Consider the following 23,303-nt stretch of genomic DNA (forward strand, 5'->3'; position numbering starts at 1 on the left):
CAGCATAAGAATAATGGGCTGAAATATAAATAATAAAAACAATCAGGAAAGCAGCAAAGAGGGTCAAAAATGTGGAAAATAAAGAATAAAGCTACAAGGCAGAGTATGAAGATTCAATATACATCCAATCAGAGTTCCATGAAGAAAGGAGAAGCTATGTCTAAACAGATAATAGCTTTGAATCCCCCATAACTGATCAAAGGTATTATTCCAGACTCAAGAAGCCCCATAGGAAAATGAGGAAATCAGACCCTGAAAAATGAAAGCAAAACTGGAAAAAGATTTAAAAAGAAACACAACAGAGGCTCCTGGGCGGCTCAGTCGGTTAAGCGTCTGACTTCGGCTCAGGTCACCATCTCACAGTTCATGAGTTCGAGCCCCGCATCGGGCTCTGTGCTGACAGCTCAGAGACTGGAGCCTACTTTGGATTCTGTGTCTTCCTCTTTCTCTGCCCCTCCCCTACTCATGCTGTCTCTCCATCTCTCAAAAATAAATAAACATTTAAAATTAAAAAAAAAAGAAACATAATACCTTCAAAGGAGCAACATACTAATAGCTGGCTTCTCAATAAGCAAAGCCAAAAGACAATAGAATGGTATCTTCAAAGCACTGAAAGTAATTACCAAGCTAGAATTCCATCATTGCCAACATCATTAAAGAATTAAAGTGAAATATGGGAGGCCTGGGTGGCTCAGTCGGTTGAGTGTCTGACTTCGGCTCAGGTCATGATCTCACAGTTTGTGAGTTCAAGCCCTGCATTAGGCTCTGTGCTAACAGCTTGGAGACTGGAGCCTGCTTCAGATTCTGTGTCTCCCTCTCTCTCTGCCCCTCTCCCACTCACACTCTGTCTCTCTCTCTCTCTCTCAAAAATAAACAAACATTAAAAATAAAAAAATAAAAAGAATTAAAGTGAAATAAAACATTTTTAGATAGATAAAAGAGTGTTCAGATCTATTCAAAGAAAATTCCAGAGGATGTTCAGACCAAAGGAACTGGAAAATATGAAGAGCAGAAAAAAAAGGTAGTAAATATATAGGCATTTCTAAATGTACACTGACTATATGAAACAATGTTTTTGTGAAGTTTAAAATATAGAGAATGAAAAGTTGGGAAAGGTAAATGAGAGGTCCTCATAATGCCACAAAAAGAAAAAGTTATTTATTAATATAAATTAAAGATAAATGTTGTTTCCATTTATGTTTAAAGTAACAACTAAAAAAGAAGGTATAGTTTCCAAACAAGAAAAGGGAATTACACACACTTAAAAAACTATCAATCCAAAGAAAAGAAAATTAGAGAAGAAAAAAATAAAATATTTAAAGATAGATAGTAGGGCACATGAGTGGCTCAATTGGTTGAGTGTCCAACTCCTGATTTCAGCTAAGGTTATGATCCCAGGGTGGTGGGATTGAGCCCAGCACTGAGCTCCACATGGAGTGTGAAGCCTGTTTAGGATTCTCTCTCTCTCTCTCTCTCTCTCCCTCTGCCCCTCTCCCCTAATCATGAGCACTTGCTCTAATAATAAAACAAAACAAAAATAAATACAACACATTATACAATAGATGACAAAGACAATATAAAATACTATGGCAGGATTAAATACAAATTTATTCGTAATTACAAAACTGACAAAATGGTCAATTTAAAGACAAAGATTGCCAAAGTGGATTCTTTTATTTAATTTGAATATAATTAACATTCAGTGTTATACTGAATGAGAAAATCCCAGGCAGGCTCTGTGCCGTCAGCACAGAGCCCAATGCAGGCCTCAATCCCATGAACAGTGAGATCATGACCTGAGCCAAAATCAGGAGTTGGGACACTTAACCAACTGAGCCACCCAGGCACCCCTTTTGTTTCTTAACATATGAGTGCAATCATATAATATTTGTTTTTCTCTGACTTATTTTACTTAGCATTATACCCTCTAGATCCATTCATGTTGTCGCCAATGGCAAAACTACCATACTAAATTTTTAAAGATCTAACTTAATGCTGTTTACATGATAGTCATCCAAAACCCGCCGAAAGACAAGGTAAAAGATTATGTATAAATGAAAAATATGTAAAGAATGAATATAACATACAATATACGAAAAAATATATAAGTAGGAGTAGCCCTATTAACATCAGATAAAAAGAGACCCAGGGGTCCTGGGTGGCTCAGTCTGTTAAGCAAACTACTCTTGATATCTGCTCAAGTCATGATCAGGCCCCACGATGGGCTCAGAGCTAAGCACAGAGCTTACTTTGGATTCTCTCTCCTTCTCGAACTGCCCCTCCCCCACTTCTCTCTATGTGCACTCTCTCTCAAAATAAATTTTTTTTTTTCAACGTTTATTTATTTTTTTTTGGGACAGAAAGAGACAGAGCATGAACGGGGGAGGGGCAGAGAGAGAGGGAGACACAGAATCGGAAACAGGCTCCAGGCTCTGAGCCATCAGCCCAGAGCCTGACGCGGGGCTCGAACTCACGGACCGCGAGATCGTGACCTGGCTGAAGTCAGATGCTTAACCGACTGCGCCACCCAGGCGCCCCTCAAAATAAATTTTAAAAAGTATCATTAAAAAGTGGTCTAGAGGTCACAATCACAATGATAAAAATTTCAATTCACCAAGAAGAGATAAAATTGGAATTTTATGCACTTAAGATGGACTCAAAAGCAAAAACTGTCAAACAGTGTAGAACACTGTAATATTTCTTCTTCAGTAACTAATTAAAAAATGGTCAAGCAAAACAAGCCAACAAACAAAAATGCCACACAGAAGATCTGAACATTGTTAGAAAAACTTTACATAATTGAGACACCTGAGTGGCTCAGTCGGTTAAGCATCTGACTCTTGATTTCAGCTCAGGTCATGATCTCTCAGTTCATGAGTTCAAGCCCAGCGTCAGGCTCTGTACTGACAGAGCAGAGCCCACTTGGGATTCTCTTTCTCTCCCTCTCTATCTGCCCCTCCCCTGCTCGCTCACTCTCTCTCAAAAATAAACATTTAAAAAACTAAAAATAAAAACTATATAATGGGCATATACAGAACACTGCATCCCACCACTGAATGAACTAAAGACTGAAATGTATGAAATGAAAAATATACACAAAATATGGATCGTAAAGAAAAAAAGTTGGTTCGTGAAAAGATTAATAAATTGATAAACCTCTAGAAATGGAGGTTAAAAAAAAAAGATCAGGAAAGAAAGGAAAATTTACCAACATCAAAACAGGAAAAAAACAAGAGATCACTATAGATCATACAAACATAAAAAAATTTTTTTAAGATAATACTGAAGTCTACTGAAAATATAATTCCACCTCTTTACTATCCTGTAGTATTAAACATGCACAGTCTTGTTACAGCCTGATGGTAGATAAGCACCATGCATTCCCCCTACCTTAACCTTACTCTTGGTCATGTAATTTGTTTTTGGTCAACAGGATTTCTGAAGCAGAAGCTTGAGAAGTACACATACAGGTGCTACTCCCAAAGAAAATAAAATACCCAGAGGTAGCCACTGTTCTCTGGCCTGAAATGAGACCCGTAACAAAGCCATCCCTGCTCAGCTGCAGACTGAACGAAGTCTGCCTAATGGTCATACATCTTGAAACAGCTGTCCCAACTTGCAGCAAAAATAAGAGCCACTCCAGGTGACCCATAGCCTGAGAAAGAACCATCTCAGATGATCCATAGAGTAAGAAATAAACATTTATTTTTATAGGTCACTGGCATGTTGTTTGTATAGCAATAGGCTAATATAGATACTGAAATTTTACATTCACATGTTTACAATTTAAACAAAAATGGAAAAATTCATAGAAAAATCTAAATTACAAATAAGTGACAAGAAAAAATTTTAAAGCTACCTTATAAAGAAACTGAAGAATGTTTTTAAAATTCCAAAAAAGAAAATACCAAGCCCAGATGGCTTTAAATGACAAGGTCTACTAACTTCTAAAGTGGTTGTCTTTCAAATAAAGAGAAAACAAGGGTATAATCCCCAATATATATTATTAGACTAGCATAACCTTAATAATAAAACCTGGCAAAAATAACAACAAATGTGAACTACTGGGACTTCATCAAGATAAAAAGCTTCTGCACAGCAAACAATTAACAAAACTAAAAGGCAGCCTATGGAATGGGGGAAGATATTTACAAATGACATATTGGATAAAGGGTTAGTATTCAAAATCTATAAAGAACTTATCAAACTAAACAGCCAAAAACCAAATAGCCCAGTTAAGAAATGGGCAGAAGACACGAATAGATACTTTTCCAAAGAAGACATCCAGTTGACTAACACACATGAAAAGATGCTCAACACCATTCATCATCAGGAAAATAACAAAGTAAAACCACAATGAGATACCACATTGCACCTGTCAGAATGGCTAAAATTAACAACACGAGAAACAACAGGTGTTGGCGAGGATGCAGAGAAAAGAGAAACGTTCCTTTTGCACTGTTGGTGGGAATGAGAACTGGTGCAGCCACTCTGGAGAACAGTATGGAGGTTCCTCAAAACACTGAAAATAAAACTACCCTAAGATCTAGCAATTACACTATTCAGTATTTACCCTGAGGTACAAAAACACAAATTCAAAGGGGTACATACACCCTGATATTTACAGCGTTATCAACAATAGCCAAACTGTGGAGAGAGCCCAAATGTCCATCAACTGATGGATAAAAAAGTAGTACATATACACAATGGAATATTACTCAGCCATCAAAAAGAACGAAATCTTGCCATTTGCAAGGACATCAATGGAGCTAGAATGTATTATGCCAAGCAAAATAAGTCAGAGAAAGACAAATACCATATAATTTCATTCATATGTGGCATTTAAGAAACAGATAAACATATGAAAAGGGGGAGGGAAAAGGAGAGAGGGAAATAAACCACAAGAGACTCAACAATAGAGAACAAATTGAGGGTTGATAGAGGGAAGTGGGTGAGAGATGGGCTAGATGAGTGATGGGTATTAAGGAGGGCACTTGTGATGAGCACTGGTTATTGTATTTAAGTGATGAATCACTGAATTCTACTCCTGAAACCAATACTGCACTCTATGTTAACTAAATTAAAAAAAAAACAAAAACAAAAACAAAAACCAAAAACCCCACAAAACAAAAAGTAACAGAAAATTATAAACCAAGCTCAGGGATAAACATAAATACAAGTAATATTTTTAAAATATTAGCAAACCAAATGCAGCACTATACAAAATGGTAACATAGATGATTAAACTGGAGCTACTACAGAAAAGTAAAGCTGTTTTTATTTACTAAAATCCATTCATATAGTTCACTAAATTAACAGATTAAAGAAGAAAAATCATAAATCATTTCAATAGATCCAGAAAGACCAACAAATACTTAACAGCCACTCATTAAAAATAAATAAATAATCCTTTTAACTATGAAAAAAGAAAAATTCCTTAATGTGATATAGGTTATCTACAGTAAACTTATGGCAAACATGATACTTAATTGTGAAATACTGAAGGTTTGCTCACAGACAGAACACAGGACAACATGCCTTGATCTTTAGCACTTCTAGTGAACATCAACCTGGTGTCCCAGACAGGACACTAGGACAAGAGATATGTTAACCATAAGTATTAGAAATGAAGAAATAAAGCTAAACTGATTCACAGATGGTATGACTGTGACACACAGTATAAATAAGTTATGTTGTGAAAACAATAACTGAAAGGGGGTGGCAGTAGAGCCATACAGGAACAGAGTTTTTGTATGTTGTTGAAGTTAACCCAGTATCAATGTGAATTAGTGTTATAACTTCAGGATCTTAAATGTAATCACCATGGTAACCACAAAGAAAGTAGCTACAGAATATACAGAAAAGGACATGAGAAGAGAATTAAAACATTTCACTAAAACAACAACAACAACAACAAACAACAAAAAGAGACAGTAAATCCAGGAAATGAAGAACAAAAAAGTATAAGACATACAAAAAGAAAATAACAAAATGACAGAAGTCCCTACATCTCATAATTACCTTTAAATGTAAATGGGTTAAGTGGCGCACTCAAAACACAGAGACTGGCAGAATGGTATTAAAAAAAAAAAAAAAAAAGACCAAAAAGTGAAAAGATGAAAAAAGATATTCCGTGCCAATAACCAAAAGAGAGTAAAATGGCCATAAAATTAGCGGACAAAACAGACTTTAAATCAAAAAAGGTTACAAGAGACAAAGGACATTATATTTCAACAAAAGGTTCAATACAGCAAAAGTAACAATTAAAATCATTTACACATCTAATAAAAGACCATCAAAATATATAAAACAAAAACTGAAAGAACTGAAGGGAGAAATTATTCTGCAATAATGGTTAGAGACTTTAATAACCTTACTCTCAAAAACAGAATAACCACACAGAAGTAAGGAAAAAGAGAATTTGAACAACACAATAAGTCAACTAGATCTAATAGGACACACTATTCAACAACAATAATATACACATTCTTCTCAAAGGACATGGGACACTATCCACATTAGACCATATGGTAGGCCAGAAAGTAAGTCTCAATAGATTTTAAAAGACAGACACCATATAAAGTATCTTCTCTGAACACAATGGGATAACATTAGAAATCAGTAACATTAGGAAATTACAAAATTCACAAATCTGTGGAAATTCAACAACACACTTTTAAATGACCTATGAATCAAAGAAATCACAGACAAATCAGAAAGACGTAAGAGATAAATGAAAATGAAAACACAATATATCAAAACAAGAGATGAAGGGAAAGTAGTGATAAGGGGGAAATTTACATTTAAAAACAAGAAAGATCTCATGTGAACAACCCAACTTTACAACTTTAAACACAAAGCTAGCAGAAGAAAAATTAGAGCTGAGATAAATGAAATAGAGAATACAAAAATAGCAAAAGTCAGTGAACTAAAAGCTGGTTTTACAAAGATCAACAAAACTGACAGAACTTTAACTTGACTAAGAAAAAAGAAAAGGGGGCGCCTGGGTGGCGCAGTCGGTTAAGCGTCCGACTTCAGCCAGGTCACGATCTCGCGGTCCGTGAGTTCGAGCCCCGCGTCGGGCTCTGGGCTGATGGCTCAGAGCCTGGAGCCTGTTTCCGATTCTGTGTCTCCCTCTCTCTCTGCCCCTCCCCCGTTCATGCTCTGTCTCTGTCTGTCCCAAAAATAAATAAACGTTGAAAAAAAAAAAAAATTAAAAAAAAAAAAAAAAAGAAAAAAGAAAAGAAAGAAATTACTAAAATCCGAAGTAAAAGTAGAGGGGCGCCTGGGTGGCGCAGTCGGTTAAGCGTCCAACTTCAGCCAGGTCACGATCTCGCAGTCCGTGGGTTCGAGCCCCGCGTCAGGCTCTGGGCTGATGGCTCAGAGCCTGGAGCCTGTTTCCGATTCTGTGTCTCCCTCTCTCTCTGCCCCTCCCCCGTTCATGCTCTGTCTCTCTCTGTCCCAAAAATAAATAAACGTTGAAAAAAAAAAAAAAAAAAAAAAGAAGTAAAAGTAGGGGCCCTACTATTAATGCTGCCAAAATAAAAAGGATCATAAGAAGAGTATATAAGCAATTATTTGCCAAAAATTAGATGATTTAGATAAAATACACAAAATCTTAGAAATACAAAATTTACTAGTACTACATCACGAAAAATAGGAAAACAGAAAAGATCTATGAACAGTAAAACGACTAAATTGATAAAAAAAAATCTCCCAGCAAAGAAAAGCCCTACATTAAATAGTTTCATTGGTGACTTCTACCAAACATTAAAAGAACTAAATCCAATCCTATTCAGAGTTTTCCAAAAAACTTGAAGGGGTGTAACTTTCTAACTCATTCCATGAGGCCAACACTGTCCTGATATCAAAGTCAGACAAGGACTCTACAAGAAAACTACAGACCATTATCCCTTATGGACAGTGATGCAAAAATTCTCAATACAATATTAGCAAACAGAATCCAGTAGTATATTAAAAAACTGTACAGCAAAGGCACATGGGATTCATTCCTGGAATGCAGGGATGGTTCAACATATGCAAACTGATCAAAGTAATTTATAATATTAAGGCAATGAAGAAAAAAACCCATTATTATCATTTCAACTGATACAGAAAAAAAAATCAACAAAATTCAACACCCTTTTTTGAAATACTCAAAAACTAAGAATAGAAGAACATTACCTCAACATAATAAAAGCCATCTATGAAAAACCCACAATAAACATCATACTCAATGGTGACAAACTGAAAGTTTCCTCTAAGATCAGGAACAAGGCAAGGATGTCTACTTTGAATACTATTCAACAACATAGTACTGGAAGTTTTAGCAAGAAAAAGAAATAAAAGCCACCTAAATTGAGAAAGTAGTAAAATTATCTCTGTGTACAGATGATATGATCTTATATGTTGAAAACCTTAGAGATTCCACCAAAAATCTATCAGAACTAAAAAACAAAACAAAAAAAAGAAACAAAAATCACCAAAACAGCAGGATACAAAACCAAAATGCAAAAATCAATTGTATTTCTATACATTAATAATGAACAATCGAAAAAGAAATTTAAAAAACAATGCCATTTACAATAGTATCAAAAAGAATAAGATATTTAGAAATTGAACAAAAAGGTAAAAGATATAGGATGAAAACTACAAAACTTACTGAAAGAAATTAAAGACATAAATGGAAAGACATTTCATGTTCATGGATTGGAAAACTTAATGTTAAAATATCAATACTTCCCAAAGTGATCTACAGATTCAATCCAATCCATATCAAATCATGGAAATGCAAATTAAAGTCATGATGTTTTAAAAGGTTTATTTATTTATTTTGTGTGAGAGAGAGAAAGCATGCAAGCAGGGGCCAAGAGAGAAAGAGAATCTCAAGCTGACTCTACTCTGCGCACAGCCCAATGTGTACCCATGAACCATGAGATCATGACCTGAGCCGAAATCGAGACAGATGCTTAACTGACTATGCCACCCAGGCACCCCTAAAATCATGATTAAGTAACACTATATATCCAAGAGATTAGCAAAAGCTTCAAAGTCTGACAATGCCAAATGGGGACAAGGACACATAAATGTGGAATGTAAATTCTGGTAAACAGGGTGACATTAACCTGCAAAATTCAAGTTAAATATCTTCTATGACCCAGCAATCCCATTTTAGGTATATACTTAGAAATATAAAGGTTTATGTATATCATATAACAAATGTTCAAAGCAACATTATTTGTAATTGCCAAAAACTGGAAGCACACAAATAAATGCCTGTTAAAAAAAAAAAAGCTACCAAAGACTACCTACAGTGTGATTTCATGTATTTGAAGTTAACAGTTGGCAAGACTGAACTATATTTTATATGGATATATACTATGAGGCAAAAATCAAGCTGAGTTAGTCAAACAAAGTATATTTTGCTTTTTGGGAGTCTACCTAATTTAATCCACCAAAGGTGAAGCTCAATTTCAAAGCTGTGACTCTTGTACTTACTCCCAAGAATTGGGAATCAGGAAATCAGTATTCCAATTCAACTTTCAGCAATAACTACTCTCAGGTGTTAATTAACTGCTCAATTTCCTCACTGTTTAAATTTAAAAAGGTGGAAAAGAAAAAGAAAAAAAAGATGACCTATACTTCACCCTCAAGTGTGATGCTACATACAATAAATACAATGTCACATATATATTATTAATATCTTGCCCCAGATAAATCTTTTTCGAATAGAGAAAAGTAAAATAATAAGTATAAATGATGTTTCTCCTGTTACTATTACTCCTCACCAGCAAATCAGGCATTTAAGGAAGAATGTTTTTATCTTAGATTCCTAGAATGCTAAACAACTCATTAAAAAAAATACCTACTTTCAGCTAGGAACTGCCATCTTCTAGTAATTTGCAAAATGACCAACACAAAGGGAAAAAGGAGAGACACCCCTATATGTTCTTTAGGCCTTTTAGCAAACATGGAATTGGTACTTTGACCACATACACGCAAATCCACAAGAAAGGTTATACCATAGACATAGAGGGGATGGGCACTATTCAAAAAGGAATGCTGGACAAATGTTACCAAGGCAAAACTGGAAGTCTATGATGATACCCAGCATGCTGGTGGCATCGCTGTAAATAAACAAAGACGAGATTCTTCTTGCCTAGAAAATTATTGTCCATACTGAAAACATTAAGTACTCTGACAGCCAAGATAGAGCTTCCTCAAACATGTGAAGGGAAATGATCATTAAAAAAGGAAGCCAAAGAAAAAAGTACTTGAGTTCAACTGAAGTGCCAGCATGCTCCAACCAGAGAAATACAGTTTGTGAGAACCAACGAAAAGAAGCTTCAGCTACTAGAACTCACTCCCTATAAATTCATGGCCAAGAAGGTGTAAAAAAACAAACGACCTCTAGGGGTGCCTGGGTGGCTCAATTGGTTAAGTGTCACTCTTGACTTGTCCCAGGTCAGGAGATCATGCATTGACAGCACAGATCCTGTTTGGGATTCTCTCTCCCTCTCTCTGCCCTTCCCCCACACACGTTCCCCTTCACTCTCCCCTTTCTCCCCCAAAATAAATAAATAAACATTAAAAAAATAAATAAATAAAAGACCTCTGGACTGTTAGAAAAAATTTTAAGTAACTGAATTATAGAGACTAAAATACTCGTATACAATAACTTACCTTCCACAAGCAATCTGAGTGACAATGCTTCCCATAAGTTCAAAAACTTTCCTTGGATTTATTTCATGACTGGTAGAGTTATGACCCAACTGACCATACCCTCCAGCTCCAAAAGTAAACACTCCACCTTCCTTAAAAAGAAAAAAAAAAAAAAAAAAAGACAAAACTCTTTATCATTAGAAAGCCTGATGAAAGAAAATAATTTAAGAAAAGAAGTTAATCTTTAATATATGGAGTCAATTTTTCTTTTCTATTGTCTCCACAAGTTAACAGATGATAGCTGACCTTTCAAGGTAAAATGTTTTAAAACTAAGTTCCAGGTTGAGGTTATTTTCACATATTTTAGAAGTACTTAAATGTGTTCTCATTATACTTAGAGCCACCATTAAAGAGATACTAATCATTTTTTGCATTGCCTTTCACTATCATTATATTTACTGAATCCCAAGTACATAACTATAAAATATCACAAAACCAAAAAATGGTATCATCTTCAGTTTTCAAACTGGTTATGCTTTTTAACATAAAAGCTGAAAGAGTATAAGTAAACCAGAATGCACAAATATACCTATTTTTAACACATAGTTGCTACAATATACAGTTGACCCCTAAACAGTGCAGGGGTTAGGGATGTCAACACCTTCTGCAGTCAAAAATCCGCATACAACTTTTGATTACCTAAAAACTAATAGCCTATTTCTGACTGAAAGCCTTACTGATAACATAAACAATAACCACTTTTTTTTTTTTTTTTTTTTGGCATAAAAGAAAGGCTACACAGTTTACCTGGGAGTTTTTTCAAATTGTCACAAATCTCCAAAAACTTTTCCAAAGTATTTGTTGAAATAACCTACTGAGCCACTCAGGCACCCTAAAAAGTACTGGAGTACTTTAAAGCAAACTGTGGTCATCAAATCATCTCACCTATAAATATGTATGTATCTTCAATGGCACAAACCTCTAACATATAAAAACATACAATACAGTAATACTATTATCACATTTACAAAATTAGTATTAATTTCTTGATAGAAACAGCAAAAGTGTTTTTACTTCTTATGGTTTTTTGTAACTGGTATCATTTTCCCCAGTTTTATTTAGGTATAACTGAATTGCCAAATAAAATTGTATATAAAGTGTACAATGGGATTTGACATATACATACATTGTGAAATGACTACCACAAAGAAGTTAATTAACACATCAACACCTCACATACTTTTTTTTTTTTTTTTTTTTTTTTTGATAAGAATGCTTCAGATCTACTCTCCTGGAAATTTCAGGTACAGAATACAGTATTGTTAACTACAGTCACAACGCTATACATCAGATCTTTAAAACTTACTCATCTTGTAACAGAAAGTTTATATCCTTGACCAATTTCCCATTTCTTTACACCCCACCAGCCCCTGGCAAACATTCTACTCTCCATTTCTACAGATTTGACTTTTTCTTTTTAAAGATTTTCCATATAAATGATACATAATATTTATCTTTGGCTTATTTCACTTAGCATAATGCCCTCCAGATTCATCTATGTTGTTGGAAATGATTTCCCTCTTTTTTTGTGGCTGAATATTATTCCAGTGTGTATGTGTGTGTACACATATATGTATAAATCACATTTTCTTTATCCATCTACCTGGTAATGGACACTTAGGTTTCTTGGCTATTGTGAAAAACTGCTACAATAAACATGGGAGTGCAGTTATCTCTTCAAGAACCTGTTTTTATTTCCTTCAGATATGCACCCAGAAGTGGAATTTGCTGGGGCATATAATTCTATTTGTAATTTTTTTTCTTTCCTGTTTTTTTTTTTTTTTTTTAAAGTAGGCTTCATGCCCAGCAGAGTCCAATGTGGAGGTTGAACTCATGACCCTGAGATCAACACCCAAGTGGAGATCAAGGGTCAGACACCCAACCGACTGAGCCACCCAGGTGCCCCACTATTTGTAATTTTTTGAGGAACCTCCATACTGTTTTCCATTTGCACCAGTTTACATTCCCACCAGCAGTGGAAACAAGGATTCCCGTTTCTTAACACCCTCACCAATACTTGTCCTTTGGTTTTTGATAAGAGTAACCCTAACAGGTGTGAGGTGTTATCTCATTGTGGTTTTGATTTGCATTTCTCTGATGATTGTGATGTTAACATTAAGCACCTTTTCTTGTACCTGTTTGGCTATTTGTGTGTGTGTGTGTGTGTATTTTTTTTTAAGTTTATTTATTTTGAGACAAAGGAAAGAGTGTGTGCACGAGCAGGGGAAGGGCAGAGAAAGAGGGAAAGAGAGAGAATCCCATGCAGGCTCCACACTATCAGCACAGAGCCAGACAAGGGACCCAATCCCACAAACTGTGAGATTTTTAACCTGAGCCGAAATCAAGAGCTGGCAGGTAAACCTACTGAACCATCCAGATATCCTTTGTATATATTTTTTGGAAAAGTATCTATTCAGCTCCTTTGTTCGTTTTTAAAATAGACTATTTGTTTTTTAGCCATTGAGTTATAGGAGTTCCTTTTATATTTTGAATATTACCCCCTTGTCAGATAAATGGTCTGCTAATATTTTCTCTCATTTCATAGACTGCCTTTTCACTTCAGTGGTGTCCTCTGTGGAGCCAAAACTTTTTTAGTTTGTAGTCCCACCTATTTATTTTTGCTATTGTTGCTTGTGTTTTGACCAATGTCAAAGGGTTTTTCATCCCATGTTTTCTTTTACAAGTTTTAGTTTCAGGTTTTACTACATCTTTAATCCACTTTGAGTTGTTTTATGAGTGGTAAAAACAGACATCCAATTTCATTTTTTTACATATGGATAATTTTCAAGCACCATTTACTGAAGAAGCCAACCTGTCCCACTGTGTGTTGTTGGTCCCTTGTCAATGATTAGTTAACTATATATATGTGGTTTTATTTCTGGGCTGTTTGGTCTATGTGTCTGTTTTTATAAAGTTGTATACTGTTTTGATCACTACAGTTGAAATCAGGAAGGACAATGCTCGAGCTTTGCTGTTCTTTCTCCAGATTGCTTTGGCTATTCCTGGTCTTTTTTGGTCCCGTATGAATTTCAAGATTGCCTGCTCTATTTCTATGAAAAATGCCATTGGACTTTTGATAGGGGTTACTCTGAATCTGTAGGTCAATTTCAGTAGTTTGGACATTTTAACAATATTAATTCTTCTAATCTAAGAACATGTGGTATCTATTTATCTTATGTCTTCAATTTCTTTCACTGATGTCATATATAGTTTTCAGTATACAGGTCTTTCACTCTTTGGTTAAATTTATTCCCCCCCCCTTTTTTTTTAATGTTTATTTTTGAGAGAGAGAGACAGAGCACAAGTGGGAGAGGAGCAAAGGGAGAGGAAGACACAGAATCCAAAGCAGGTTCCAGGTTCCGAGCTGTCAGCACAAAGCTCGGCACAGGGCTTGAACTCACAAACTGTGAGACCATGACCTGAGTTGAAGTTGGATGCTTTAACTGACTTAGCCACCCAGACACCCCATATTCCAAAGTATTTTATTGTTTTTAATGATATTGTACATGGGAATGCTTTCTTAATTTTTCTTTCAGAGTTTGTTCTTAGCATATAGAGATGCAATTGATTTTTGTATGTTGACTTTGTTTCCTGCAACGTTACTGAATTCATGTATTAGTTCAAATAGACTTTTGGGGGGCGCCTGGGTGGCTCAGTCAGTTAAGCGTCCGACTTCAGCCCGGGTCACGATCTCGCGGTCTGTGAGTTCGAGCCCCGCGTCAGGCTCTGGCCTGATGGCTCAGAGCCTGGAGCCTGCTTCCGATTCTGTGTCTCCCTCTCTCTCTGCCCCTCCCCCGTTCATGCTCTGTCTCTCTCTGTCTCAAAAATAAATAAACCTTAAAAAAAATTTTTTTTCAAATAGACTTTTGGTAGAGTCTTTAGGGTTCTCTATATATATGTCATGTGCAAACAGAGTCAATTTTACTTTTTCCTCTCTAGTTTGAGCACCTCATTTCTTTCTTTACTAAAACTGCTTTGGCTAGGATTCAGTACTAGAGTAGAAGTGACAAAGGTAGGCATCTTCTATCTTATTCTTGATCTTACAGGAAAAACTTTCACCTTTTCACCACTAAATATGTTTGCTGTGGGCTTGTTTTTTATGGTCTTTATTATATTGAGGTATATTCCTTCTATACTGAGAATTTTTATCATGAAAAGATGTTGAATTTTGCCAAATGATTTTCCTACATCAGGATGTTTATATGACTTTTAACCTTCATTCTATTAATGTGGTGTTGACTGATTTGCAGATGTTGAAACATTTTTGCATCCCAGGGATAAATCCCACTTGATCATGGTATATGACCATTTTCATGTGCTGTTAAATTTGGTTTGCTCATATTTTGTTGAGTTTTACACCTATGTCTGTTAGGGATAAGTAGCCTGTAATTTTATTGTCTTATGTTGTCTTTGTGTGGCTTTGGTATTAACATAATGGTGGCCTCATAAAATGCATTTAAAAATGTCTATTTTTCCAAAGAGTTTGAGATGGACTGGCAGTAATTATTAAATGGTAAAATTCACCAGTGAAGTCATCTAATCCTGGGTTTTTCTTTGTTGGGAGATTTCTGATTAATGATTCACTCCCCTTACCTGTTAAAAGTCTGTTTAGATTTTTCTATTTCTTCATGATTCACTCTTGGTAGTTTGAATGTTTCCAGGAATTTATCCATTTCATTTATGTTATCTAATTTGTTGGCATATAATTGTTCATAGTTTCTTATAGTCCTTTTATTTGTGAAGTATGGGTTGTAATGTCTCTTCATTTCTGACAGTGTTTAATCTATCTAAACATCTATCGATTACTTTTTTTAACTTTTCAGGAAAAGAGTTCTTAGTTTTGGTTATCTTTACTGGGTTTTTTAGTCTTTATTTCTGCTCTGACCTGTTATTTTCTTCCTTCTGCTAACTTTGGTTTCCCTGCCCTCCCCCCACCTCCACCAGTTCCTTGAAGTATAAATGCTGTTTTGAGATCTTTTTCTTAATGTAGCTGTTTATGTTATAAACACTTTTCTGGATTTATGGTGACATAGCTTATTTTTATCTATCTCCCTCAGAGCTGTTTTTGCTGCATCCCATAAGTTTTGGTATGTTGTTTCCATTTTCACTTGTCTCAAGATATTTTACTTCCCTTTTATTTATTTTTCGACCTAGTGACTGTTCAGGAGTGTGCTAATTTCCACATACCTGCAAATGTTCTAGCTCTCCTCCCATTATTGACTCATACCATTTCATACCATTGTGGCTGAAAAAGATACTCGATATCGTTTCAATTCTTTTTAAATTTGTTAAGACTTGTTTTGTGATCTAACATACGATCTCTCCTGCAGAATATTCTATTGTGCACTTCAGAAGAATGTGTATTCTGCTGTTGTTGGATGGGGTGCTCTGTATGTTAGTGCATTTGGTATAAGTGTAATACAAGTCCAATATTTCCTTACTGATTTTCTGTATGGATGACCTACCTATTGTTGAAAGTAGAGTGTTAGAGTCCCCTACTATTACTACTGTTTATTTCTGCCTCTAGCTCTGTTAATATTTGCATAATATTATTTAGGTGCTTTTGTATTGGGTGCATACATGGGTACAGTTGTTATATCCTCTTCAAGAACTGACCTCTTCAATTTTAATTATTATCTGATATTGATGCCATGTTTAAGTTTTCCTGATTATTTTATTTCATCACGACAAAGCACATGTCTGGTTGATAATGTTAAAAATAAGCAAGTTAACAAGTTTCACAGCCTAATCCATCCACATTAAGTTTAACGTTTTGATCTTTGCCTCAATTCATTATTAGGGAGTATAAAATGGAAATTTTCTAATCTTATTATTTCTCTTAGATTAGTTGGAATTCTTCTATAGAGAACTTAATTCACCAACTATTAAGTTATTCTGAAATACAATCTGCAAATAGGAAGCAAGAAAAATGTTTCCTTATTTATGAATTTTTAGAAAAATGAGTTGTCCTAGCAACTTTCAAAGATAAGCAATGAAGTTTGCTTTATATTGATTTGAAGAAGAGTATTATAATGAAGTCATGAATTTTTACATATTTGGTATATTTCCATGTATTGCCATTGTTACTTCTTTTTGTGAAAAACTCCTTGATGTTGTCCCACAGACATGACCTTAGTAGTCTCCTTTTTTGTAACACATAATACCCAAAGCTATTCTCACACTTTTTTGTTTTGTTCTGTTTTGCCCCAGATATGAAATCAGACTCTTCTCTAAGAAGCTCTGGTTATTTTTTATATTGAGTCTACTAAATCAAGTGATGCTCACTGCTTCCACATTGTACATGGCTAATTACTTCTAGGACCATTCAGTGGTCATGGAAGAAAAAAAAATTTTTTTAGAAGAAAAAGAGTAAGACTTCCTACTAACACTTCTGATTAAAAGTAAAGATCACAATGGGTGCCTGGGTGGCTCAGTTGGTTAAGCATCCAACTCTAGATTTTGGCTCAGGTCATGATCTCAAGGTTTTGTGAGTTTGAGCCCTACATCAGTCTCTGCACTGACCCTAAAGAACCTGTTTGGGATTCTCTCTCACTCTCTGTCTCTCTTTGCCCCTCCCCAGCGCATGCTCTCTCTCTCAAAATAAATAAACTGTAAAAAAAAAAAAAAAAAAAAAAAAAACTTTTTAAAATAAATAAAAGTAAAAATCAGGAGATTTTAATTTAATTATTATTGTTTTATGTTTCTTTTGTCTTAAGCTGAAAACCATAGTTTCCAGTAACAGTAAAGTACTTATTTGCTTTTTCTTATCCTGTATGTAATATATTGAAAGTAATACTATCAATTTTACTACTAACAGGAAGACTACAGAATGCAGTTTAAAATTTTTGTGGCAATTCGGTTTATATTCAGGCTATTTCCCACTAGTGATATACAACAAAACACTGCACTGTAAAAGGACTTAAAAGAATTCTCCTTTTGTAGTAGTGCCACTATTTTTTTATTTTCAATTGTTAGCAATTGCTTAAAAACAATATGTTTGCTTTTTAATTATATCTAACAGTTTCTAAGTTGTAAAGTCAAAATGATGAGGCAAGGTACATTTGATCTAGCTATTACATTTTTAAAAATATAAGTAACATATAACATGTTCATCTTTTATCCCTGCTTATACAAAAGGCAATTATTCTGTACCTTCCTCTTTTTACTTAACAATACATGCTGAAGATATTCCACAGCATAATACAGAGACCTTCCTTATTCTATTTTACAAGTCATGTTTACATGTTTAAATGTTAAACACCGGGGCGCCTGGGTGGCGCAGTCGGTTAAGCGCCCGACTTCAGCCAGGTCACGATCTCGCGGTCAGTGGGTTCGAGCCCCGCGTCAGGCTCTGGGCTGATGGCTCAGAGCCTGGAGCCTGTTTCCGATTCTGTGTCTCCCTCTCTCTCTGCCCCTCCCCCGTTCATGCTCTGTCTCTCTCTGTCCCAAAAATAAATAAATGTTGAAAAAAAAAAAATTTAAATGTTAAACACCTATTTTACAAGTCTTGTGTGGTTACCACAGTTTATTCAACTAGGCTGCTACTGATAGACATCTGCATTCTTTCGTTCTTTTGCTATTAAAATAAAGCCACAATTAATGACCTTGTGCATATATAATTTCCTATCTTTAGGACAGATTCTTAAAAGTAGGATTGCTAAGTCAAAAGATGTATGTATATGTGATTTGCATAATGAATTTGTTTTTTAAGCTTATTGATTTGAGCTTATTTTGAGAGAGAAAGTGCGAGTGGGGGAGGGGTAGGGAGAGAAGGAGAGAATCCCAAGTAGGCTCTGCACTGTCAGTGCAAAGCCCAATGTGGGGCTGGAACTCATGAACTGTGAGATCATGACCTGAGCCAAAATCAGATGCTTAACCAGCTGAACCACCCAGGAACCCCTGATTTGCATAACGAATTGGTAAATTAACCTAAAAAAAGTTGACATCTTTATGATAGTGTGTTCATACCCATTAACATACCTTTCTTTACATTATTTATTCTGTTTTTAAAAGTCTGTTTAAATTTTTCCTGATGTTGTTTTCCTAATACAGGTTTTGCACAAGAAAACTGCTTTGTCCTAAATTAGCAATCCTAATTTATTTGCAAGAAATTCTTCCAGAAAAACAAAAGATACATGGATATGGAACTATATTCTAACTTAAATCAAGGGAAATAAAATATTTTCCTATTGGGATATTTAAAACTATCTGATTTTGTAAAAAATAATATTCCCCCAAAATTCCAGTGAACAAGTATCACCAGCTACTCCCTTGAGAGGAACACAGAAGACTGGGATTTAAAAAAAACTCAATAGCTATAAACAGTTACATATCCTAAGAAAATAAGATAAGTGGTTATTTGAAGGGCTGAATCTGATAAAACATTAACGTTGTGAGCCTTCCCACCACAAAGTTAACACCAAGGAATAATACACAAAATATTTTTTTACACTAGTATTTCAACATAGACTTATTTAAAAAAAACAAAACAAAAAAAACTAAAAACATAGATTTATTTCTTCTAAATACCTACGACAGAAGAGAACAACTAGAATTTAGAACATGCCAACATGATTTAATAAGACTTTAGTGATTACATCTGTAACTTGATAAAAATCAATAAGATTGGCAGATAAGTAAAATTTCCTTACTAAAAGGCAAGTACAGTAATATAAAAATTTTTTAAATCAACTTTTATAATTAGTCATATTTTTAAAAGTACTGAATATACTATACTTGAGAACTAAGAAAAATTCTTATAAAAAAAAAAAAAAAAACCCCAATGTGGGTGTGTAGAATTTTGTGTGTGTAGAAGTCTGATTAGAAGTTAACTTTTTCTTGCAAATTTATGTACTATGCAAATTGAAGATAAAGCAAACACATTCATTTCTAATTCAGCCAATAAAAAATGTGCCAATAATATTCCTGGTAAAGGTTAATCTAAGGTTTTTATTTTCATTTTCCTTCCAATCACTAGAGAACTACATAGTAATGATAATGTAATGGCACATACCCAAGAAAAGACAGAGTTAAAACCATTAATGAGACTGTGATGAAAGCTCATTATAACTGCATAATTCCTGGCCTATGGATAATAGATTCATTCTCCTCTATTACTTGTTATATGGTATTTATAAGCCCAATGAGAGTTAAATTAAAATGAGGCAGTCACACAATATAAACGGGATTGATACACATAGCATGGCAAGTATGACAAACTAAAAGGGAACTTTTTCATTCAAAATATTCCTAAAGCAGTATTACACATGAACTTGAGAAATTCAACAAAATGTATCATCACATTTAACAGATCATAATTCATATTACATAACCTGAAACAAAGTTGAAAATTAAGGTAAATTGTTTTTGACAATAATTTAGTGCTTTTTTCAAGATTATTTTTTAGACATTAATTAATACTCAAGTTCTAAAGTAAATATCATGAAAACATTCACTAATTATAAAATAACTACCATGAATAATAATAAAGAAGTTTTATGGGAGTACGATACCTTGGTTAGTGCAGCAGTATGATCTTCTCCACAACAAATATAAACTATTTTCTGAGTTCTTAGTGACTTTAGTAAAGTAGGAACATACCTATCTGAAAATTCCAACAAGAAATGTTAATGGTATTCTTAAATTAAAACTCTTCTAAAATGTGTTTCCTTTACAGCTTCCCAAGCTCAGTAGACAGTGGCAAATAATTTTTAACTGTAAGTCAATGATTTTGTAGTACAAGCCAAATTAGCTGGGTTCCCAGATCTTTTTAAAGGAGGGTTTTAAAGAGTAATTTAAGTGTTAAAGTGCCCTAACACAAATCTACACAGAACTAGAAATCAAGGAATTTCAAAACTATCTGTTTCCAATACACACACATCATTCTTTATATTTACCTCATGATAATTAAGCTCACAGGATTCTATTTAAATGCATGAAAATTATACTTCCTGCTACTTTGTACCAGAAAAAAAAATGTCATAATCTGACATATTTTTCTTATGCACAATAAAGTATTTTAAAATTCTGAGTGTTATTTGCTTATCATTACCAGTTGCTAGTTACTAGACCAACAACTCACTTTTGTCTACTTAAATCATGACAATTATGTTGAGCTTGATGAAATTAGTTTTTGTATTTCAAATATTGGCATTGAACTCATGCAGTTATGAAAAATCATTTCCAAGATCCTAACTTGTTTCAAGTAATTATAATTTTTTAAAATTCAAATTGTTTATTTTCAAGACTCCAGAATCCATGTTAAAAGTGAAGCCCAAGATAAAGATTTAATGACTCAGATTATTTAAATACTTCCTTGAAAAACTCAAATAGATTAACACTCCATGTTACTTTCCAGAATAATTTTACAACTTCTTTCCACCAATGATGGCCAGTAATGTGATTTCCAATTTGCAGTAATGTTTTTCACAACTTTCTTTTAATGAACATCTAAAAACAAAGATTTTTATCCAGATATACTTCCTAGAGTTTATTTTGCAATAAGATGGTATTTTCTGGCCTTCCCACAATCCCTTAAAAAATATTACCAAATGGAATTTTTAAATAAATCTTTAAGACAGATACCATATGTTTTCACTCTTATGTGGATCCTGAGAAACTTAACAGAAACCCATGGGGGAGGGGAAGGAAAAAAAAAAAAAAAAAAAAAAAAAAGAGGTTAGAGTGGGAGAGAGCCAAAACATAAGAGACTCTTAAAAACTGAGAACAAACTGAGGGGTGATGGGGGGTGGGAGGGAGGGGAGGGTGGGTGATGGGTACTGAGGAGGGCACCTTTTGGGATGAGCACTGGGTGTTGTATGGAAACCAATTTGACAATAAATTTCATATATTGAAAAAATAAATAAATAAATAAATCTTTTATCCCCTTCTCCGTATCAGGAAAGATTTGGGTACATTTCTTCCTGACATTAAGAATCATTGATCCATCTCAAAAGATCATCTCTTTTTAAGTACATTTATCTATAAATAATGAAAACCTACCATTTTCATCATTAAGACCTAGTTGACCAAATTTGTTGCGTCCCCATCCAAAAATAGCCCCAGAAAGGGTGAGTACAAAACTATGGGCTCCTCCCGCTGCAACTTGCATGAAAGGGATTCCAAGCAAAGACTTGATCAGCTGTGGTGAGGCTTGCTTTTTACAGTCAATGCCTAAACCCAATTGGCCATATTTATTTTGTCCCCAACAGAAGACTTCACTTGCTGTAAAACAGAAATTATAAAAGTAATTATTTTTCACATACATACAAAATTTCATTTGAAGATCATCAGTTATTTTGAGACATTCTCCCTCTCATCAAATAGAAATACATATTCCCCTTTTATATGGAAACATGTAAGAACATTCTGTATTGGTACACTTACAGTTTGACCAACTTTACTAATAAATGGGTAAGTCACATAACTGAGGGTAGTCTAGTCTCATTTCCTTACATTCCTTATGATAGAACCATCTCTTTTTAATATTCCTCAAGTCTCACTTTTATTCTTTGGTTTATCCCAAGAGGCACTCAACCAACTCCTCAGTTATTATACACTGATCACATTCAAAATTTTATCACTAGACCAGACCTCTCTTATAAGCAATAAACCCATGTACCCAATGATGTGATATCTACACTTGGATATTACAAAGGCACCTCCAGCTCAGTGTGTTCCAAACAATTTATGACCCCCCTCCACCTCCCATATCTGGACCTATTCCCAGTGTTCTCTATCTCAGTATGTGGTATTATAACTGACTCAGTAACACAACCCATAAACATAGAGAGTCATCCTTAACTCTTCTCTTACCTTATACACAGATTGTTATCAATCCATCACATACCACCACAGTTTTCCTACTAAAGAAAAATATGGCACATAGATCCACTCCTCACCATCTCACCTGATTCTCTCTACTTGTCACTTTTGCTCCCCCAACTGCCACCCTATTTTGCAACTTTAGACATCTTTTTATTTATTCTTATTAAGTGGCACTAATAATTGTTTTCAAAATTCACATGATAAAATAGTATACACTTAAAAATAAGTTTCCCTCTAAAAATTAGACCCCCAGGTCCTCTCCCAAGAGACAACCACTCTTACCAATTACTGGTATGTACTTCCAAAAATATTCTATGCACATACTAGCAGACATCTGTATATATACATAGAGGTATTATTAAAATATAGATTTGATAATGTTGCTCACCTGAAAAAAATATAGCAGTGCCTTCCCACTGGTACTGGGATAAGCACTTTTAACAACGTTAAAAGTAATGTTCTACATAATCTACCTGTTTCCAAGCTCTTTTCATATCAGTCTCTTCCCTCACTCACTCTACTCTAGTGACACTCATCTTCCTTTACATTCTCCAATGCTCACTTCTCACACACTTACAGTTCTCTCCGTGTAGACCTTCCCCTCATCTTTGTCTAGTTCACTTCAACTCTCTCCCAGAAGGAAGCAGGTTTCCCTGGTGGCCCATATTAAGTTCAGTCCCCTGCTATATGTTTTAAATAATCCTAAACTTTTTTCTTTACAGTCCCTTTTCACAGTACATAATTATATTATAATT

At 34.6% G+C, this 23,303-nt stretch overlaps 1 protein-coding gene across 8 annotated transcripts in view; it reads right to left on the reverse strand.

The window, feature by feature from the left end:
* HERC4 (HECT and RLD domain containing E3 ubiquitin protein ligase 4) overlaps window positions 1-23,303 on the reverse strand; it is a 139,033-nt gene that overhangs the window by 79,288 nt on the left and 36,442 nt on the right. For all 8 annotated transcript variants that reach the window (XM_025918447.2, XM_025918446.2, XM_086679830.1 and 5 more), the window contains 3 exons: window positions 21,724-21,945; window positions 20,235-20,326; window positions 10,684-10,814 (listed from right to left, as the gene is read on the reverse strand). In XM_025918447.2, the coding sequence (XP_025774232.1) occupies window positions 10,684-10,814; window positions 20,235-20,326; window positions 21,724-21,945 (445 nt within the window). The remainder of the gene's footprint in view (window positions 1-10,683; window positions 10,815-20,234; window positions 20,327-21,723; window positions 21,946-23,303) is intronic.

The sequence above is a fragment of the Puma concolor genome, chromosome D2 (assembly GCF_028749965.1).
Source record: "Puma concolor isolate L17-30 chromosome D2, mPumCon1.1.hap2, whole genome shotgun sequence".
NCBI lineage: Eukaryota > Metazoa > Chordata > Mammalia > Carnivora > Felidae > Puma > Puma concolor.